At 44.6% G+C, this 20,821-nt stretch overlaps 1 protein-coding gene across 1 annotated transcript in view; it reads left to right on the top strand.

The window, feature by feature from the left end:
• The window catches only part of NEK11 (NIMA related kinase 11), a 340,812-nt gene that overhangs the window by 234,487 nt on the left and 85,504 nt on the right, over positions 1-20,821 (top strand). Inside the window, exons 10-11 of the mRNA XM_040353041.1 lie at positions 6,679-6,798; positions 13,028-13,121. Coding sequence (XP_040208975.1) covers positions 6,679-6,798; positions 13,028-13,121 — 214 coding nt within the window. The remainder of the gene's footprint in view (positions 1-6,678; positions 6,799-13,027; positions 13,122-20,821) is intronic.

Genomic DNA, 20,821 nt, shown 5'->3' with positions numbered 1-20,821 from the left:
ATAGGCTGGGCGGGAAGTGGTTAATTTGCATAGTTTTTCTCTCACTTCCTGTTTGGCTATGGGGCAGGAAGTGAAGGCAAATCTCCCCAATTGGACACAGATAATACAAAATAAACTGACAGGGCCTATAACCCTCCCTCACTCTATCCAAAATGAAAGAAAATAAAACTTGTTGATTATAGTTCTTGTCAGGGGCGGACTGACCATTGAGTCACTCGGGCACTGCCCGAGGGCCCCATGCCACTAGGGGGCCCCATCCGGGTTGCCAGGCTCAGTAAAACCAGGGACAGTATGTAAAAATCTGTGTTTTTTTTAGATCTGTCCCCGATATGTCCGAAAATGACAAGCTTTTAATGTGAATATCCCAAGATTTTAGCTGCCCGCCTCTGCACTACCTCCTGGCGTGGTGGTCATCTGTAAGCCAGAGGGGCCCCATAATCTTCTATTGCCCAGGGGCCCCATGAGTTGTCAGTCCGCCCCTGGTTCTAGTTTAAGCACAAATTTCATAGAGTTTTATTGAGAGCCCTAAGAAAATATAACCATGCCAATAGGCCAGGATAGAGCGTTGCTAATATGTAGGAATGTGTGTGTTAGAGCACCCCACCCAATGTTAACTAAAAAATTATTAATTTGCAAATAAGTATTATCTGCTAATTTCTTTGGGGATGTCTGCACCCCTGATAGTGACAACATTTGTGAGGTGTCTTCACCCTTTCTAATTCATTCACTTCCTGTCACATAGCCAAACAGGAAGTGAGGGTAAAACCTTACTAATATATTTTCTTGTGGACACAGAGATCAAGCTAAATAGTTTCCCATTATGTAAATTGCACTCTAGCATTTTGCTGTGTACACCCCAAATTATTAGGGATCTTGGACTTTGGGGTCCATTTACTAAAGGCAAATCCACTCCTGCAAGTGCAAAGCAAGGAAGAAAACAAAACAACTTTGCTTCTACAGGATTGGATGTTAAAACCATCAGTGCTTCCTCTCTGATTTTCAGCAACTATGCTTGTACTGCAGAGTGGCTTTGCCTTTACTAAACCCCAAACTAAATAATCATTTGGGGCAGGGATCCTCAAACTACGGCCCTCCAGCTGTTGTAGAACTACACATCCCATGAGGCCTTGTAATGCACTGACATTCACAGACATGACTAGGCATGATGGGAATTGTAGTTCCTGAACAACTGGAGGGCCGTAGTTTGAAGACCCATGATTTGGGGTGTACACAGCAGTGCTGGAGTGCAATTTGCTTAATGGGGACACTAGTTAGATTGACCGGTGTCCCCAAGAAATGACACTGGTAGGGTTTTAACCTCACTTCCTGTTCAGCTGTGTGACAGGAAGTGAAGCCAATTTTAAGAAAAGGGACACAAAGCTCAACACAAAAATAAAAAAAACACAAAGCAGGGGTTCTAACACTCACTTGGCTTCCCTCAAACACCCACAATTTGAATAGGATTGCCTTGCGCTAGATTTAAGCACAGTGCTGTAAATCAGCACGTCAAGCCTGTCCACCAATAGCAAACCCCCCCCCCACAGGCCAGGTTTGCAGGTTTTCCTTCATCTTGCACATGTGCTTTAAAATAGTCTGGACAGCAATTCTTGATAAGAGAAATCCCCAAAACATGTCCTGTCGGGGGTACTTGAGGGCTGAGGACCACTGCAGAATAAATAAAATACTTACCAGTTTTTGTCTTTAAAGTCATGGGAGAATAAACATGGCAAACATTTCATGATTACACACCAGGAAAGAAGCTTAGACAAAAATCACACATAATTTGTTAGGCCCAAACCTAGTTCAGCTGCAGCTGTCAACATATGTAGCATGAAAAAGTAACAAAAGACAAACTTAACAATTTTAAAGTAATTTTTATTGGTCAACAAAACAAGGAAAGCAAAAAAAGACAAACAAACAAAAATACATTTCAAAATTCTAATTAACCATAGCTTTACACATTTTTCATAAAATAAGGCCACATAGACAAATACATCAAAGTGAACATCATTTAAAAATAAACCAAAACCATTGGCAAAATAAAACAAAACCCATGCAACAAACCACATTTGTGTTTAGCAACAGCATTTCTGCCAGCCTGCCCCTTCTGAGGGCAGCTGAGGACTGATCGATCCAAGCTTTTTATAACAGTGCTAGTAATGAATCAATTGAAATCACATGAACAAATTGCAGTCTCTAGTTTGGGTGAGCTTGTAATTGGGCACACCTGCAATTAATCCAAACCACGCTCTATGAGCATCCAATGAGTGTTTTTCACCTTTTAAAAAGAAAGGATATTTTTTTTCTAAGTGTTTGAGCATGCTCAGTTCATCACACATGTAGGAACCAAGCTGCAATGGAATGAGAGCTTTTTTTTTTTGGTTTCCCCTGATCTGATGCTTTCCAGCCTGAAGGGGAGGTGTTAAAGACAGAAGTAAACACGCACATTTAATAATCTATTTGTGTGAAAAAAAAGGTTGCCAATTTTGTTTGGGAGCCACGTCGCACGACTGCGCAATTGTCAGTTAAAGCGACGCCGCGCCGAATCACAAAAACTTGCCCGGTCATTGACCAGAAATATGGTCCGGGCTCAAGTGGTTAAAAATTAACAAAACACAAAAGTGAGCCCAATTTTTGGGGATAATGTGAAAGATGATGTTACACTGAGTAAATAGATACCTTACATGTCACGCTTTACTATTGGAAACACTCCTGCAATGGGGCCAAAATTAATTCCGTGAATATCCCCATAGGCGACCTTTTTCTTTTTTTTCCAGGTTACCAGTTTATAGTTACAAAGAAGGTCTAGTGGTAAAAGTATTGCTCTCGCTCTAACGCACGCGTCAATACCTCACATGTGTGGTTTGAACGATGTTTATATATGTGGGCGGGACTTGCGTAAGTCCCGCCCACATATGTAAAAATTATTTTTACTTTTTGCTATAATAAATATCCCCAAAAATATATATTCAAAAAACTAAAAAACCCCTCAGTTTAGGCCGATACGTATTCTACATCTTTTTGGTTCCAAAAAATCGCAAATAGCGTTTAGTGTTTGGTTTTTGCAAAAGTTATAGCGTCTACAAATTTTTTTTTTTTGTTGTTTTAACTAGTTATTGGGGCGATCAGCGATTTTTATCGGTACTGCGACATTATGGTGGACACATCGAACAGTTTTTTGGAACCATTGGCATTTTTCTAGCGATCAGTGCTGTAAAAAATGCATTGCTTACTCAAAAAATGCCACTGGCAGGGAAGGGGTCAACACTAGGTGCGAGGGAGGGGTTAAATATGTTCCCTGGGTGTGTTCTAACTGTAGGGGGGGGGGTGGGACTGACATGTGTAAATGACAGATCGCTGTTCATGAAGGGGAACTCCAGACCCCCCCCCAAAAAAAATAAGGTGGGTTCCCTCCAGGTGCATACCAGGCTCTTAGGCTTGGTCTGGAACATAAGGGGTTAAACCGGGGCCCAAAAAAATAGCGTGGGGTCCCCCCCAAAGATCCAAACCAAGCCCTTATCCCAGGCACGCAGTCTGGTCAGACAGGAATGGGGGTGGGGACGAGCGAGCGCCCCCCTCCCTCCTGAGCCATACCAGACCACATGCCCTCAACATGGGGGAGTGTGTGCTGTGGGGGAGGGGGGCACTGCCCCCCCACCCCAAAGCACTCTTGCCCCCATGTCGATAGGGACAAGAGCCTCTTCCCGACAACCCTGGCCGTTGGTTGTCGGGGTATGCGGGCGGAGAGCTTATCAGAATCTGAGAGACCCCTTTAATAAAGGGGTCCCCAGATTCCGGCCCCCCACCCTATGTGAATGAGTATGGGGTACATCGTACCTCTACCCATTCACATGGGGGAAATGTAAAGTAAAAAAAAAACACCACACAGAATAAAATATTTTATTAATCTGCTCCGGAGCCCCCCCTTTCTTCTTTAGCTCTCTTAGAAGGGGGGGTTTCTTCTCTCCCGATGGGACCCTGGGCTTCGGTGATTTCTGCCGGGGGAGGGCGCCATCCCTCGGTCATCTCCGGAGCCTTCCGCCGGATGCCCCCACCCCATTTAAGCTCTTTTTCATTAGGGAGGGGCATCCGGACTTCGGGGTCTTCTGCCGGGGGATGGCGCCTATCCCCCGGTCTTTCCGGTGCCTTCCGCCAGGGTTCCGGTCTTCCTGGTCTTCTGCCGGGGGTGCGCCAACTCCCCGGTCTTTTCTCTTCTGTCTTCTCTGCTCCCTCTTCTGCCTGGCTCCCCCGCGGAGCCAGGGCTTTCTTCCGTCTTCTTTCTTCTCTCTTCCTTCTTCTGCCTGTCTCCTCCGGGAGCCCAGGGCTTGTCTCCGCTGTCTTCTTCCTTCTCTTCCATTCGATGTTGACACGACGAGGTTCCGCGCTGACATGCCGTGTCAGCGGCGGGCATGGACTTATATAGGGTAATGCCACCATGTGACCTCAACCCATGTGACATCACATTCCCTGGGCATGATGGGAATGTGATGTCACATGGGTTGAGGTCACATGGTGGCATTGCCCTATATAAGTCCATGCCCACTGCTCAGACGGCATTCCAGCGCCGGACCTCGTCGTGTCAACATCCAATGGAAGAGAAGGGAGAGGACAGCGGAGACAAGCCCTGGGCTCCCGGAGGAGACAGGCAGAAGAAGGAAGAGAGAAGAAAGAAGACGGAAGAAAGCCCTGGCTCCGCGGGGGAGCCAGGCAGAAGAGGGAGCAGAGAAGACAGAAGAGAAAAGACCGGGGAGTTGGCGCACCCCCGGCAGAAGACCAGGAAGACGGGAACCCTGGCGGAAGGCACCGGAAAGACCGGGGGATAGGCGCCATCCCCCGGCAGAAGACCCCGAAGTCCGGATGCCCCTCCCTAATGAAAAAGAGCTTAAATGGGGTGGGGGCATCCGGCGGAAGGCTCCGGAGAGGACCGAGGGATGGCGCCCTCCCCCGGCAGAAATCACCGAAGCCCAGGGTCCCGGCAGAAGATCGGGAGAGAAGAAACCCCCCCTTCTAAGAGAGCTAAAGAAGAAAGGGGGGGCTCCGGAGCAGATTAATAAAATATTTTATTCTGTGTGGTGTGTTTTTTTTACTTTACATTTCCCCCATGTGAATGGGTAGAGGTACGATGTACCCCATACTCATTCACATAGGGTGGGGGGCCGGCATCTGGGGGCCCCCTTATTAAAGGGAGCTCGCAGATTCCGATTAGCCCCGCCCGCATACCTCGACAACCAATGGCAAGGGTTGTCGGGAAGAGGCTCTTGTCCCTATCGACATGGGGGCAAGAGTGCTGTGGGGTGGGGGGGCAGTGCCCCCCTCCCCCACAGCACACACTCCCCCATGTTGAGGGCATGCGGTCTGGTACGGCTCAGGAGGGGGGGGGCCGCTCGCTCGTCCCCTCACCCATTCCTGTCCGGGCCAGACTGCATGCTTGGGATGAGGGCTTGGTTTGGATCTGGGGGGGACCCCCGCGCCGAATCGGCGCGGGTTTAACCCCTCACGTTCCGGACCAAGCCTAAGAGCCTAATGTAGCCCTGAAGGGGGACCCGCGCCGATTTCAAGTTTGAAATTTGGCGCCGAGTTCCCCTTCAGGGCTGAAAACAGCTCGGAGATTCCCGTGCGCCGCGTCACGCAGCGCAATCACGGGTACGCCGCTTGGTATTTACCAAGATTCTCACGGCGTACTGACAAGGCGCACGGGAATCCCTGACTTTTCTCTCTGCGCATGCCCAGTATGCAAATGAACCTCCCGAGGTTCAGGCGCACTGTGCAAGCGTACGGGGATCTGTTTTCAAAAAACACTTTCACTTTCAATTCGGCCCGCCAAACACTTTAAAACACATGTCACTTCACTTCCCCTGCATCCCCCCACCTCCCCCCCTAATAAACTCCCGCCCTAACCCCCGCAATTTACAGTTTAATGTGCCGTGCGCCAGGTCTGTACTGGTGCACAATGCACCCTCTCCTGGGCGCACGGAGCACATTAGTAACTAGGGAAATACACTGCACTAGCAGCGTATTTCTTTAGTAAATGGCCAAACGGCTGCTACTCTTGCTTTTACTCCATGAGTCATGGAGTAAAGGCTTGGTAAATCAGGCCCCTTGTCTCTACGTTATAACTAACATGTCTAATTACCCACAAGTATTGCATTCTAGACTCCTGCTGCCACTAGCTAAGATTTAATAAGAAAACTGTGCCTGTAGGAAAAACAAACATTTTGTATGTTGATATGAAAAGAGTGTGCACTTCCCATGAATGCATCATATGCATTATTTTTTTACCTAATAGGCATTTTACAATAATGACCTTTTAAGGCTTTCTTGAGTAACCTGTGTTTCATTCTATGGTCTGTCATTTCTTTGATTTACATTGATTTTTCCATAATTATTTTTACCCAATGTCATTTTTCAAAGTAAGACTTAAACAGATTACGGTGAAATGAAAGTTATTTAAGCAAATTATACTTATTATTCATGGTTCACCTGCAGTGTCATTATTAATGCTTGGTGCTTTGAGTCCGTTAAGCTGACATAATGTTCAAACTAAGCTGGGAAATAGACTTTAATATTGTACAATGATGTGAAGGAGTGACGTCTGTAAGTTTCCTGCCGAAGACTGTTCTCTTGTGAATGTGGTAAAGATTACAAGCTCTGCGCACTGGATTTATGTTTCTTTTATAGTCAGAGAAAGTTCCATCTTCAAACTCTTCGTGAGCTTTCGGAGGTCCAGAAAATGACCCCAAGAGAAAGAATGAGGCTACGAAAGGAGAGTGCTGCAGATGAGAAGGCAAGAAGGCTGAAGTAAGCAATACGTACATATCACATGACATGAATAAGGCTCGTAAACCCACTTTGCCCTCATTACCTTAGTTCCTAATGTTTCTGAATTCAGAGTCCAGTAGAAGTAAAATTCTTCTCTCAAAACTCTGCTTCAGATAAATGCAACCTTAAAAAAAGTAAGTGGTATTTAAAGGGGTTGTAAAGGTTTGTTTTTTATTTTCTAAATAGGTTCCTTTAAGCTAGTGCATTGTTGGTTCACTTACCTTTTTCTTTCGATTTCCCTTTTAAATGTTTTTTTGCTTTGTCTGAATTTCTCACTTCCTGTTTCTCCTCAGTAAGCTTGCCCCCATCATCCGAGCCATTCTGGCTGGGGGTTAGTCAGCATGCTTGCCCCCTCCTTGGGACTACATCCCTGCGGGAAGCTGTGTGTCTCCCCACAGGGATGTAGTCCCAAGGGAGGGGGCGAGCACACTGGCTAACCCCCAGCCAGAACGCCTCAGATGAGGGGGCCTGTAAGTGAACCAACAATGCACTAGTTTAAAGGAACCTATTTAGAGAATAAAAAGAAAACCTTTACAACCCCTTTAAAGGGGTTGTAAAGGTAAATGTTTTTTCACCTTAATGCATCCTATACATTAAGGTGAAAAAACATCTGACGGTAAGGCCCCCCCCCCGAACCCCCGTTTTACTTACCTCACCCCTCAAAAGTCCCACACGCATCCTCGTGATCCTCTTCGGTTCCCAGCCTGGCTGTTGATCTCAATCCAAATGAGCACCTTTGAGAAGTAGTGGTACGGGAGATTTGCATCATGGATGTGCAGCTGACAAATCTGCAGCAACTGCATGATGCTATCATGTCACTATGAACCAAAATCTCTGAGGAATGTTTCCAAAACCTTGTTGAATCTATGCCACAAAGAATTAGGGCGGTTCTGAAGGCAAAAGAGGGGTGCAGCCCGGTATGAGCAAAGTGTACCTAATAAAGTGGCTGCTGAGTGTATTATGAATGGGCTACCAATGCAATAAAATAACTAAAAATCCTACATGCAGCATTTTTTTCCAATGCATTACACCTCTACCTTTCATGTTTGCAACACACTTTCAAGTCCCTGAGGCCGCGTACACACGGTCGTTCCAAACCGATGAGAATGATCCGACGGGCCATTTCCATCAGTTCACCGCTGAAGTGGCCTGGTGGTCTGATGTGCGTACACACCATTGCTCCAAAAACTGATCGGGTCAGAACGCGGTGACGTCAAACACACGACGTGCTGAATAAAACGAAGTTCAATGCTTCCAAGCATGCGTCGAATTGATTCTGAGCATGCGCGGATTTTGAACCGATGCTTTCTGTACTAACCATCGGTTTGGACCGATCGGGCAGCGGGCCAACGGTTCAATTTTAAAGCATGTTTTAAAATTTTGGACCGAAGGACAAAAGACCAATGGGCTATACACACGGCCGGTTTGGACCGATGAAACTGAACCTCGGTCCATTCTCATCAGTTTTGTCCGACCGTGTGTACGCGGCCTTAGTGTTAGGGCATAGTTAGGTTTACCTTTGGTTAGTATTGGGGTTCACATCTAGTTTTTCTTTTTAGGGGTTAGAATGTGGTAATGGTAATGGTCATGAGGGTAAGTGTTGAAGTGAACTTTTACTTTGCAGAGCAATATTTTCACTTTAACTGTAAATTCAGCAGCAGCTTTCTATGTACCTACCACTGCTCTATTTGGCCTCTTGGAATGAAGAGAAGAAGATAAAGAGGACTTTGTAGTCCCCCACTCCATGTGACAGTAATGGGTGTCTGACTGGCCAATCACCAAGCACCAATGTGATTACATGGGAGGAGTGAGTGACATGCTTCCCCATACCTGGAAGTAGCAGGTATTTTCTTAGCTCCTGACAGCCAAGCAGAGAAGCAAGACAGAAAAGAGAAGGTACGTACATACGTACTACTGGCAGGGCTGTGGTTACAGTGTAGTTGCTGCTATATCCTACATAAGAAAAGCATCCAAAGGTTCACTTTTAGGCCTCGTACACACGACTGAACATGTCCGCTGAAACTGGTCCGCGGGCCAGTTTCCGCGAACATGTCCGACCGTGTGTACGGCCTAGCGGACCGGTTTCCTGGCCTAGCGGACAGGTTTCCAGCGGACAAAAGTTTCTTAGCATGCTAAGAAACTTGTCCGCTGGAAACCTGTCTGTCTGACATGTCCTATGGTTAGTAAAACTCATCGGACATGTCCGCTGGTTATGACGTATAACCAGCGGCCCGAAATCCCGCGCATGCATCCAATTGATTCGACGCATGCGTGGAAGAAGCATTGCACTTCCGTGTTTGAGAACGTCGGTGTCTTCTACGTCACTGCGTTCTCTGTCTGTGGGGATTTTGGTCTGATGGTGTGTACACACATCAGACCAAAAGCTCCCAGCAGACCGTTTTCATCGGACATGTTCGGTCGTGTGTACAAGGCCTAAGGGGTTAAGATAAATAGATGCTAACTTAAACACACAGAAAAATCAAGTATTTTAAATGTATAGCTGTAGTGTTGTTCCTTTCCATGAATTATTTTATTCACTTGCAGTGTGCCCTTGGATTTGATAGAAAATGTGACTAATCCAGAAAAGTAAATTCCCTAGAACAGATCCTCCCTCCTTGCAGGTCATAGCCCTCTCCTCTTCTGGGAGTGTATAATTACTTCCTGTGCTGGCCCAGCATTTCCTCAACTCCCTACATAACCTTTAATATAGAAGCCAGGAGTGAAGGGGAATACTTTAGTACTATAGTGTCAGTTAAGTGACAGCTCTGATCCTGCTGGGGCTACCCGTTTTAAAGTAGCAGTCTTAGGGCATCTGGATGTCTACTCAAGGGAGGCTTTTCCAAGTAATAAATATGCATAAAATCAATTAGCTGCACAAATAATTCTATGATTTTTTGATCTGACGGCATGGTCTATTTAAGTGTTAGCCCAGCAGACTGAACAAAAAAACAGAGAGGTCGCCATTTTGATACAAACGATGTTAGTGCAGCAATCATCCACGCTGTGTTATTGTGCCCTGACAGGGAGACTTCCCCTCCAGAACACACTGATCATCACTCACAGCCAATGGCTACTGGTTGGAGGTTGGTTTTCTAGCAACACCATTCCACAGAAGCCGGTCATGAGACTGGCTTCTGTCGGACAGGCAGCGGCACAGACTGTCCGAATGTCAGCCGGTTCCTGTTGAACCGCCCCATATTCGAATCGTGCGTACCCAGCTTTAAGGTTTAAGGAAATATAGGTGAAGATATTCTATAGGGTAATAGTAAAAGCGGAAGTAAACCCATTGATTTTAGAAGTTTACAAAAACAGTAAGGGCTCATTTACACTTGCTTTGGCTTCAACGCACATTAACAGCTAATTTACACTTACTTCAAAACAAGGCTTCGGGCAGGCTTTGTTAAAGCTCTCTTAACGCTCCTGTCACAAAAAAAAAATGGTTAGCTTACAGTCCTGTTTACACCTTGCTTTTGCTTTGCTTCATATTAAATTATACCCCATGTAGCTTTAGTGGTGCTTCAAAGCGACTTCAAAGCCTCCATAGAAGTTTATGCCAAAGCTCACCTGAAGCTCCACTGAAGCCCCACTGAAGCTCAACCGAAGCCTCATCAAAGCCCCACGAAGCCTCACCGAAGCCCCAGCAAAGGCACATTAAAACCCCATTGAAGCTCCACCAAAGCCTCATCGCAAGCCTCACCGAAGCCTCATCAATGCCTCATTGAGGCACCAAGCAAAAGCAAGGTGTAAACAGGACTGTAAGCTAACCATTTTATTTAGTGACAGGTGCTTTGACTGGCATTCAGAGAGCTTTAACAAAGCATGTCCAAAGCTTTGTTTTGAAGCAAGCCCTTATGCCCTGTACACATGATCGGTTCATCTGATGAAAACGGACTGATGGATTTTTTCATCAGATATTCGATGAAGCTGACTTTCATCAGTCGTACCTACACACCAGCAGTTAAAAAAACGATCGTGTCAGAACGCGGTGACGTAAAACACAACGACGTGCTGAGAAAAATGAAGTTCAATGCTTCCGAGCATGCGTCGACTTGATTCTGAGCATGCATGGATTTTTAACCAATGGATTTCCCCACAGACGATCGTTTTTTTCTATCGGTTTTTTAACCATCAGATCATTTTAAAACAGGTTCTAAGTTTTTTCACCGATGGATAAAAAACCAATGGGGCCCACACACGATCGGTTCGTCTGATGAAAACGGACCATTTTCATCAGACGAACCGATCGTGTGTACGCGACATAAGTTTTTTCACCGATGGATAGAAAACCGATGGGGCCCACACACGATCGGTTCATCTGATGAAAACGGTCCATCAGACCGTTTTCATCAGACGAACCGATCGTGTGTACGCGGCATTACAGCCCGTTTTGGCAATGTAACTGTCACATTGGTTGTGCTCTCAACCAAACTGTTAAACCATCCAATGGCTGGTGTCATAACTGATTACTGTGCAGCATAATGGCAGTTGAAGATTAAACAGAGGCAAAGATGGCAGCTTCCTTGGCTGAAAACGATAGGAGGGTTTACTTCCACTTTAAGTCTTAACGATGAGATTGTTTGCACTAAATCCCGACACCAGGATCCAAGTCCTGTTTTGAGTAGGAACTGTGCAAATGCGGTGGATACTCTTATGCCCTGTACACACGATCGGTTCATCCGATGAAAACGGTCTGATGGATTTTTTCATCAGATATCCGATGAAGCTAAGGCCCCATACACACGATAGAATCCATCCGCTGAAAAATCCCAGCGAATGGGTTTCAGTGGATAGATCCTATGGTGTGTACACTCCAGCGGATCTGTTTCCGCGGATATTTATCCCCTGGGATGGATTTCCAGCGGATAAATATTTGATGACATGCTATCAAATCTATCCGCTGGAATCCATCCCAACGGATGGATCCGCTGGTCTGTACAGACTCACCGAATCCATCCGTCCGAAGGGATCCCCCGCATGCGTCGTAATGATTCGACGCATGCGTGGAATTCCTTATATGACAGCGTCACGCACGTCGCCGCGTCATAATCGCGGCGACGGCACGACACGTCATCGCCAGAGGATTGTGACGCGGATTTCGATTCGATGGTGAGTACACTCCATCGCATGGAAATCCGCGCAAATCCTCGAGAGGATTTATCCGCGGATACGGTCCGCTGGACCGTATCCGCGGATAAATCCTCTCGTGTGTATGGGGCCTTACTCTCATCAGTCGTGCCTACACACCATCGGTTAAAAAAACGATTGTTTCAGAATGCGGTGATGTAAAACACAACGACGTGCTGAGAAAAATGAAGTTCAATGCTTCCGAGCATGCGTCGACTTGATTCTGAGCATGCATGGATTTTTAACCGATGGACGTACCCACAGACGATCATTTTTTTCTATTGGTTAGTTAACCATCAGATAATTTCCTAGTTTTCTAACCGATGGATAAATAACCGATGGGGCCCACACACAATCGGTTAGTCTGATGAAAAGGGTCCATCAGACCGTTCTCATCAGACAAACCGATCGTGTGTACTAAGTGTATTAAAGCGGAGTTCCGGCCACAATTTCACTTTTTAAATATAAATACCCCTGTAATACACAAGCTTAATGTATTCTAGTAAAGTTGGCCTGTAAACTAAGGTCCGTTTTGTTAGGTTGTTACAGCATTTAGACACTTTATAAAATAGAAATTGACTGGGGCCATCTTAAGTGTGGGCATCATGAAGCCAGACTGTATGACTTCCTGGATTTCAGCCTTGCAGACCTCGCACATGCTCAGTGCTGCACAAGCAGTGTCAGATCAGGTTTCAGCACCTGTGCTGTCCAAGTCACATGATTCTTTGAGACTGGGGAGTGCACAGACTCCTGGAAAGTTACACCTACTACATTCCCAGGAGTCTGTGCGGTGTAGGTTAGGAAGCATTAAGCACCTAGGTGCAGGAAGTGGGAAGATTAACTATTCTGCCTAGCAACAACACTTTGAAGGTATCTAAAAAAAAAAAAAAATTTTGGAAAGGACTAATGACATTTTTTTAAAACTACTGATGTAATGTTATATTTATGGGTGGAACTCCACTTTAAGTCCTGAAATATTTAAGATGTATTGAGAACAAACTAAAATGTTTTTATTAAGTAACAAAAAAAAAACATTTCAGATTCAAAGAAGCTTGTAAACTGAAATTTACATTCTGTATTTTAGGCAGCTTGCAGAGGAAAAATATATTGAAAATCAGCAGAGAAAGAAAGAGTTGAGGTCCCGTAATTTTCAGGAACTAAGCATTAATGTGCTCAATGTAAGTATTTTTTTTTTTTCTAAAAGATAGACTTTGGATATTTTTTCTGATAGACATTGAACAATTTTAAGTATTTTGTTCACTCAGATACATGCACATTTCTCCATATTTTGTCTCTTTAAGCATGATTCTAGTACAGGTAAAATACAAGTTGATCCTACTGAAAATCCAGTGAGCTCATAACTTCTTGTGCACTCTGCCTCTGCTGTACTGAAATCCCAGGCAGTCTTATCAGTCCTGCCTATCTCTCAATAAGAACTGAGCCTGGGATGATGACACTGCTTCTCTATAGATACAGTACAGCAAGTAAAAGTGGTCACTGTAGAACAGAACGTCTGTTACTAGCAGGATCGCTTGGTGAAAATTTTTTCAAAAAAAGCTATGAATTGATAAACTGCTAAGATACAATATATTCAATTCTAGTGGCAAAGAGGATTTTTACTGTAAGGGACAGCACCAGTGAATGTTGCAGCAAAGCTATTTTTATTTATTCTTTGACTATGGCTAGGCTATACATCTAGTATTATTGTTTTTACTTTCTGCTTTAAATTTTTTTTAAATATTCTTCTACTTTTGTAAACTATTTGTTTTATAGAAGGTGCACCCATGGTACAGAGCTTTATAGTTTTTCTATAGAGATAGCACAGCAGGAAGAGGTTGATTTAAGACTGTCTAATTCAGTGATGGTGATTCTTGGCATCAGTGGAGGCTGGTGCTCAAACTTTTGGGGGGGCGCAAACAAACGAAAAAAAAAAATAAAAAAAAAATGCAGCCTCACTGTGCCCATCAAATGCAGCAACTGTGCCCATCAAACGCAGCCACTGTGCCATAAAATTGTCGTCACTGTGCCATAAAATTGTCACCACTGTGTCATGCCATCAAATGCAGCCACTGTGCAATGCCATCAAACGCAGCCACTGCCATGCCATTGTCGCCACTGTGCCCATCAATTGTTGCCACTGTGCCATGCCAAACGCAGCCACTGTGCCATGCCATTGTCGCCACTGTGCCCATCAATTGTCGCCACTGTGCCATGCTAAATGCAGCCACTGTGACATGTCACTGTGCCCATCAATTGTCGTCAATTTGCCCCTAAAATGCTGCCAGATTGCCCCAAAGTACCGCCAGATTGCCCCCCCCCGCCACTTACCTTTATCGGTCAGCCATCCTCCTCCACGATCCCTCGATGTAATCCCGCCCTGGATGTCGCTTCAGCCAATCAGGTTACCGGTAACCAGATCCGGTGACCCTGATTGGCTGAGATGCGTGTCAGTGTTAACCAGGGAACGCACACCCTGTGCATCCCCTGGTTAACTATTTGGAAGCCAATTACAGGCCGCTGGCTCTGATAGATACTTCCACAGCCAACCAACTGCCGTTATTCAGATGGCCGGCGCTCGCCAGGGGGCCGGCCATCTGAATAGTGGGCAGCAGTGGTGCCGGCGACAATACATAGATTTATGCAATGCATGAATCTATGTATTGTTTTCAGTGGCGGTGCAGGAGCGAGAGGGGGCAGTGCTCCTGTGCCCTCTATGGATGCACCGCCACTGCTTGGCACCCTAGATGTTTTGGAACTATATTGCCCATGATGCTCATGCACTCATCAGTGTAGGTAGGCATCATGGGAAATGTAGTTTTAAAACATCTAGGGTGCCAAGGTTCGCCATCACTGGTCTAATGGAAGGTCAGTAAGGCTGGGTTCACACTGTTAGCTGTGTTAGCATGCGCGTTGATGCGTTGTGCATGAAGACAGCCTATTCATTTGAATGGGCTGCCTATCACACCAAAAAAGGTACAAGCATTGTTTTTTTTAATTATGCAGCACACAACAATGGGATTGAACAGTGCCTCATGAGCTGTATAGACCCACGTGGGCAGTGACTCTAAACAACGAGGGCCAGATTCTTGTAGAATCTGCGGCGGCATAGCGTAAGCCATTTACACTACGCCGCCGCAAATTACTGGAGCAAGTGCCGTATTCTCCAAGCACTTGCTCCATAATTTGCGTCGGCGTAGTCTAATTGGCCCGGCGTAAGGCCGTGTAATTCAAAGGGGGCGGCTTGTATTTAAATTAAGCGCGCCCCCGCGCCGATCGAACTGTGCATGCGCCGGGCGGAAAATAGCCCAGTGCGCATGCTCCAGCTTACGACGGAAAACGTCAAAGACGCCGACGTGAGCGTCATTGACGTAAAGTCGTATTCGCGAACGACTTACGAAAACGACGTATACGACGGAAAAAGCCGGCGCTGACCCGACGCCATACTTAACATAGCATACGGCGGACCTACGTAAACTTGCCCCTCATTATAGCAGGGGCAAGTTTACGCTTACGGAAACGTAGTAAAATCACTGCGTCGTCCGCGCGTACGTTCGGGAATCTCGCGTAACTAGCTAATTTGCATAGACGACGGGGAAAACGACGATGCGACACCTAGCGGCGGAAAAAAAAATTGCATTTAAGATCTGTCAGCGTAAGAGCCTTACGCTTGTCAGATCTAATGGGTATTTATGCGTAACTGATTCTAAGAATCAGACGCATAGATACCCTGGGCCAGATTAGGACTTACGACGGCGCAAATGGCGTTGCGCCGTCGTAACGCCTTTGAGAATCTGGCCCCGTGTGTGTAGTTTGAGCTTTGTAAAAAAACAGGCTTGTTCAGCATAGCAGTGATGACTAGCCTAGTAAAAATGAAAAGGAGTCTGGAGCTACTCCTGCTGGCTATGAACATTACTTATGAAAAATAAATATGTTTTTGTAATTTTACTTTTTTTTAAGTCCTAAATCGAATGAATACAGAAAGAAAACACTATATTTCTCTTTGAATATGCTTTTCGAGCAGCAGCACATGGCACTTGCTTCCAATCCATTCCACTAGCTTGATAAAGCTGTGATTTAGATAAAAAATAGAGCAGTAACTTGCTTATTGTGCAATTCATGTTCACATTTATAAGTGTGCTAAAGCCATATCTGTGAAGCACGTAGTCTTATGCCGCGTACACACGATCATTTTTCGGCATGAAAAAAACTTAGTTTTTCAAAAATGTCATTTAAAATGATCGTGTGTGGGCTTCACATAATTTTTCAGGTTCTGAAAAACGACAAAAAAAAAAATTTGAACATGCTGCATTTTTTAACGTCGTTTTAAACAATGTCGTTTTTCGGGTTGTAAAAAATGATCGTGTGTGGGCTAAAACTACGTAAAAAACCTGCGCATGCTCAGAAGCAAGTTATGAGACGGGAGCGCTCGTTCTGGTAAAACTACCATTCATAATGGAGTAAGCACATTCATCACGCTGTAACAGACAAAAAAGCGCGAATCGTCTTTTACTAACACGGAATCAACTAAAGCAGCCCAAAGATGAATGGAACTTCCCCTTTATAGTGCCGTCGTACGTACGTCACCGCACTTTGCTAGATCATTTTTTAAAAACAATGGTGTGTAGGCAACATCGTTTTAATGATGAAGTTGGTAAAACCTTGTTTTTTCGACATGCTGGAAAACAATGTTTTTTTCCATGCTGAAAAATGATCGTGTGTACGCGACATAAGAGTAAATCTTACTCAGGTTGTTTGGAAGTGTGACATAATAGCTTTATGCAGATTGTTTTAAAAATCCTTCCTTTACTGCTGTGGATATATTGGACATTTGGAAGTGTTTGACCTTTCATTTGCATATTTGGTAATTTATGATATATTGTGTTTTTTTATACATAGTGTAGCGGATGTAATAAGCAACCGATTCTATTTTCTGCTTTTATTTTTAAGAATTTCTAATTTACAGGGTTATATGAACCATGAACCATATGAAGCATATGGGGCAAGGTATAGTTGGGGAAGCAATGCCTGCTAACTGCATCATAGGTCATGCAGTGAGGTCTGCATTGGTATTGTGATGGCTCGAGGATAACATTTCAGATGGTTTGGGGAAGAATTATGACATCACCAAGCTAATACAAATCTACCTAGGGGGTTCAATATGCCAACTTATGCCAGCAAGATCCTTCTTACTATCTGTGTGCATGAGCCCTTATATACATTTGCCCTTATTTTCTACTTATTTTGTCTGACTGTTCAGTTTAAGTCAGGGAGTGAAAGGTCACTTTACATTTAACAATAGCGACCCTGATGCAGCGTACACACGATCATTTTTCGGCATGAAAAAAACGTTGTTTTTGAAAAACGTCATTTAAAATGATCGTGTGTGGGCTCCACACATCATTTTTCGGCGTTCTGATAAAACTACCGTTCATAATGGAGTAAGCACATTCATCACGCTGTAACAGACAGAAAAGCGTGAATCGTCTTTTACTAACACAGAATCAGCTAAAGCATCCCAAAAGGCGAATAGAACTTCCCCTTTAGAGTGCCGTTGTACGTGTTGTACATCACCGCTTTGTTCATCATTTTTTAAAAACGATGGTGTGTGGGCAACGTCGTTTTTAATGATGAAGTTGGAAAAACTTCGTTTTTTGGACATGCTGAAATACAACGTTTTTTTCATGCGGCATGAGAGTTTGTTGGACTTAGTAGCTGACAGTTCATGTTGGACTTCAGATACCTTTCCCTCCCAAAAAGTCAGCGACAATAAAGCTAAATATGAGATGAAATACAGATATCTTATAAATAAGGATGCACAGTTAAAAAAATGTAGAGAGCGAAAATTTTGATTCATAGATTTAGATTTTTCAATTTGTAGTGTTGCAACCTGGAATTTAAATGTATTTAATTTAATTCAAGAATACCAAACTGGAAAGAAATCTAGATAGTTTTCTTAAATATGTGCAATTAACTACAGCCTTGATTGCATAAATATATACCCCTTTGCTCTGGTGCAACCAGTTTCTTAACCCCCCTGGCGGTATCCCCGAGCGTGACTCGGGGTTGGTTTTTCATGTTACGATCGGTAACCCCGAGTCACGCTCGGGGTAGACATGCAGAGCCTGCAGCGTGTGCTGGCTTACCTTCTCCTGGATCCAGCGATGTCACCACGCTGTGTGAGCAAGCGGGACCTCGCTCGATTCACACAGCGTCCTCCTGTGCCGCCAATCTCCGTTCCCTGCGACGTTACGATGCACGGGAGCGGAGATCGGCGCCAAATTCAAAAAAGTAAACAAACACATTACATACAGTATACTGTAATCTTATAGATTACAGTACTGTATGTAAAAAAAAAACACCCCCCCCCCTTGTCCCTAGTGGTCTGCCCAGTGTCCTACATGTCATTTTATATAATAAAAACCTTTCTTTCTGCCTGAAAACTGTAGATTGTCCATAGCAACCAAAAGTGTCTTTTTATGTCAAAAATGGTTTTAGATCAGCTAGAAAACAGCGATAATAAATTATAATCACTTGCAGAATTGTGCGATAGCGATTTGCGGCGAAATTCGTCATAAAAAAAATTAAAATAATGACAGCAACAATTCTGCAACTGAGAAAATTTCAGTGATTTTGATTTGATTACATTATTGAATCATTTTTATTTTAATTATATTATTACTTGCTATAATTATTTATAATTATTTATAATATTATAATTTAAAATTTTGTTTTTAAAAAAATGTCATACCCGGGATGCCTATTAGATTCTTGTTTGGTCAGATTTAAGTGAGTTATTCCTAAAAATCACAGGCCTACAGTATAAAACGCCAAATTTCCTTGCAAATAATTGTACCGCTTTTGGTACGTAATTCCAGACAGAATCATACCGCCAGGGAGGTTAAAGAAGTTACATAATGGTTCCAACTTTGTACAATTAACGTATATGATTTCAAAATAGATACCTGTTTCTGGAAGGCTCCAGTTTTGACCTGCAGATGCCAATAGCTACATTAAAAATGGCAGAAGCACTTTTACATGGCAAAAATATCCCAGGCACATTCAATATGTGGTTTAGTTCTTTTCTCAGGGTGCAAAAAGAATGGGCGCCAGTCACTGTAATCAAAACAAGACCTGGTTTATTGTACATTGCAATATGGGAAAAAGGGTGAGGTGTGGATCAGGATATTCCCAAAACACAGATGTTCTCAAACACCAGACTAGGTTCTTAACTCTTTTTAAACTCTCATCTCTAACATCTCTTTCTCTATACCTTCTGAACACAGACTATGCTGGCTGAACACTTACAGAGCTACGGCTGTATGGCAATTGATGTTCAAGTGTTTTTTCATTCTTTACGGTCCCAGGCAGGACAACATGGAAAGGTTCCTGTGCATACTTCTCACTCAACTAGTCCCTCACCACTAGAGGTGGCCTGTCGGTTCGCCAGGCGGTCGTTTTGCAGCGAACTTTGGTAGTTCGCGGTCCGCCAAACCATCGGACATCTGGCGATGTTTGCGGCGGTCCGCAATGTTACATGGTTAAGAACTTTGACCTATGACACATCCATCAGGTGGTGCAGGACAGTCAATTGAGACATTTCAGCACATGGACATACCCCCTACCTTATAAATGGACCTGATCTGGCGGCCATCTTACATTCTGCTTTTTGTCAGTGTAGGGACAGGGTGCTGTTTGGAGCAGGAACAGGCTGTATTCAATCAAATAGATATCTAAAAGGTCCACAAAAGTCCTTTTAAGGACTGGTATAGGTGTGCTACTTGCTCTAGTATATAGGTATCTAATACATTCATATACTTTTTGTTAGTTTGGGGAGAAGTTGGCGTTTCCAGCAGTGACAGAGTTTAGTGACACAAATCTCTACCTAACAGGTCCACAAAAGTCCTTTCAAGCACTGGTATAGGTGTGCTACTTACTGTGCACTGCAGTATATAGGTGTCTAATACATTCATATACTTTTTGTTAGTTTAGAGAGAGGTTGGCGTTTCCAGCAGGGACAGAGTTTAGCGACACAAATCACTACCTAACAGGTCCATAAAAGTCCTTTCAAGCACTGGTATAGGTGTGCTACTTGCTCTAGTATATAAGTGTCTAATACATTCATGACAGTTGGTAAAGTGGTGTGCGACAACGGTGCCAATCTGCTGAGCGCGCTGAAACAGGGCAAAATTACACACGTGCCATGCATGGCACACGTCCTGAACTTGGTCGTGCAGTGATTCATTGCCAAATACCCTGGGCTCCAGGACGTCTTGCAGAAAGGCCAGGAAAATCTTGGCCCATTTCAGAAGATCTTACACGGCCATGGCTCGCCTTCCTGACATTCAGCAGCGACACAATCTTCCCATCAGACGTCTTATTTGTGACTGCCCGACGTGATGGAACTCAACATTGTATATGCTTGGTAGGCTGCTTCAGCAGAAACGTGCAGTTAACGACTACCTTTATGAACTCTGCGGCAGGACAGGTTCTGGGGAGCTTGGTTTTTTTGCACCGCGCCAGTGGCTGCTCATGCGCGACTCATGAAGACTTCTGCGGCCATTTGATGAGATCACCAAACTGGTCAGTCGCAGCCGGGGCGCCATCAGTGACATCGTACCTTACGCCTTCTTTCTGGAGTGTGCATTGCGTCATGTCATTGATCAAGCCATCGAGGAGCAGGAGCAGGAAGATGAGGAAGTCGCAATGCTGGATGAATTCCCAGGGGGGGCTACTCCACCTGAGACAAGTCAACAAAGGAGTCTGAAGAGGAGTCAGAGGAGGATGGTGCCGGGGCGGAGGAGGAGGAGCAAGAAGAGCATACTTTAAACCTTTCTGGGATCCCTGGTGTTGTCCGTGGACAAGGAGCAGTACTGGGTGG

The sequence above is a fragment of the Rana temporaria genome, chromosome 5, assembly GCF_905171775.1.
Source record: "Rana temporaria chromosome 5, aRanTem1.1, whole genome shotgun sequence".
Classification (NCBI taxonomy): Eukaryota; Metazoa; Chordata; class Amphibia; order Anura; family Ranidae; genus Rana; species Rana temporaria.
Note: the sequence above shows the minus strand (reverse complement) of the source record. Positions and strands in the feature narration are given on the sequence as shown.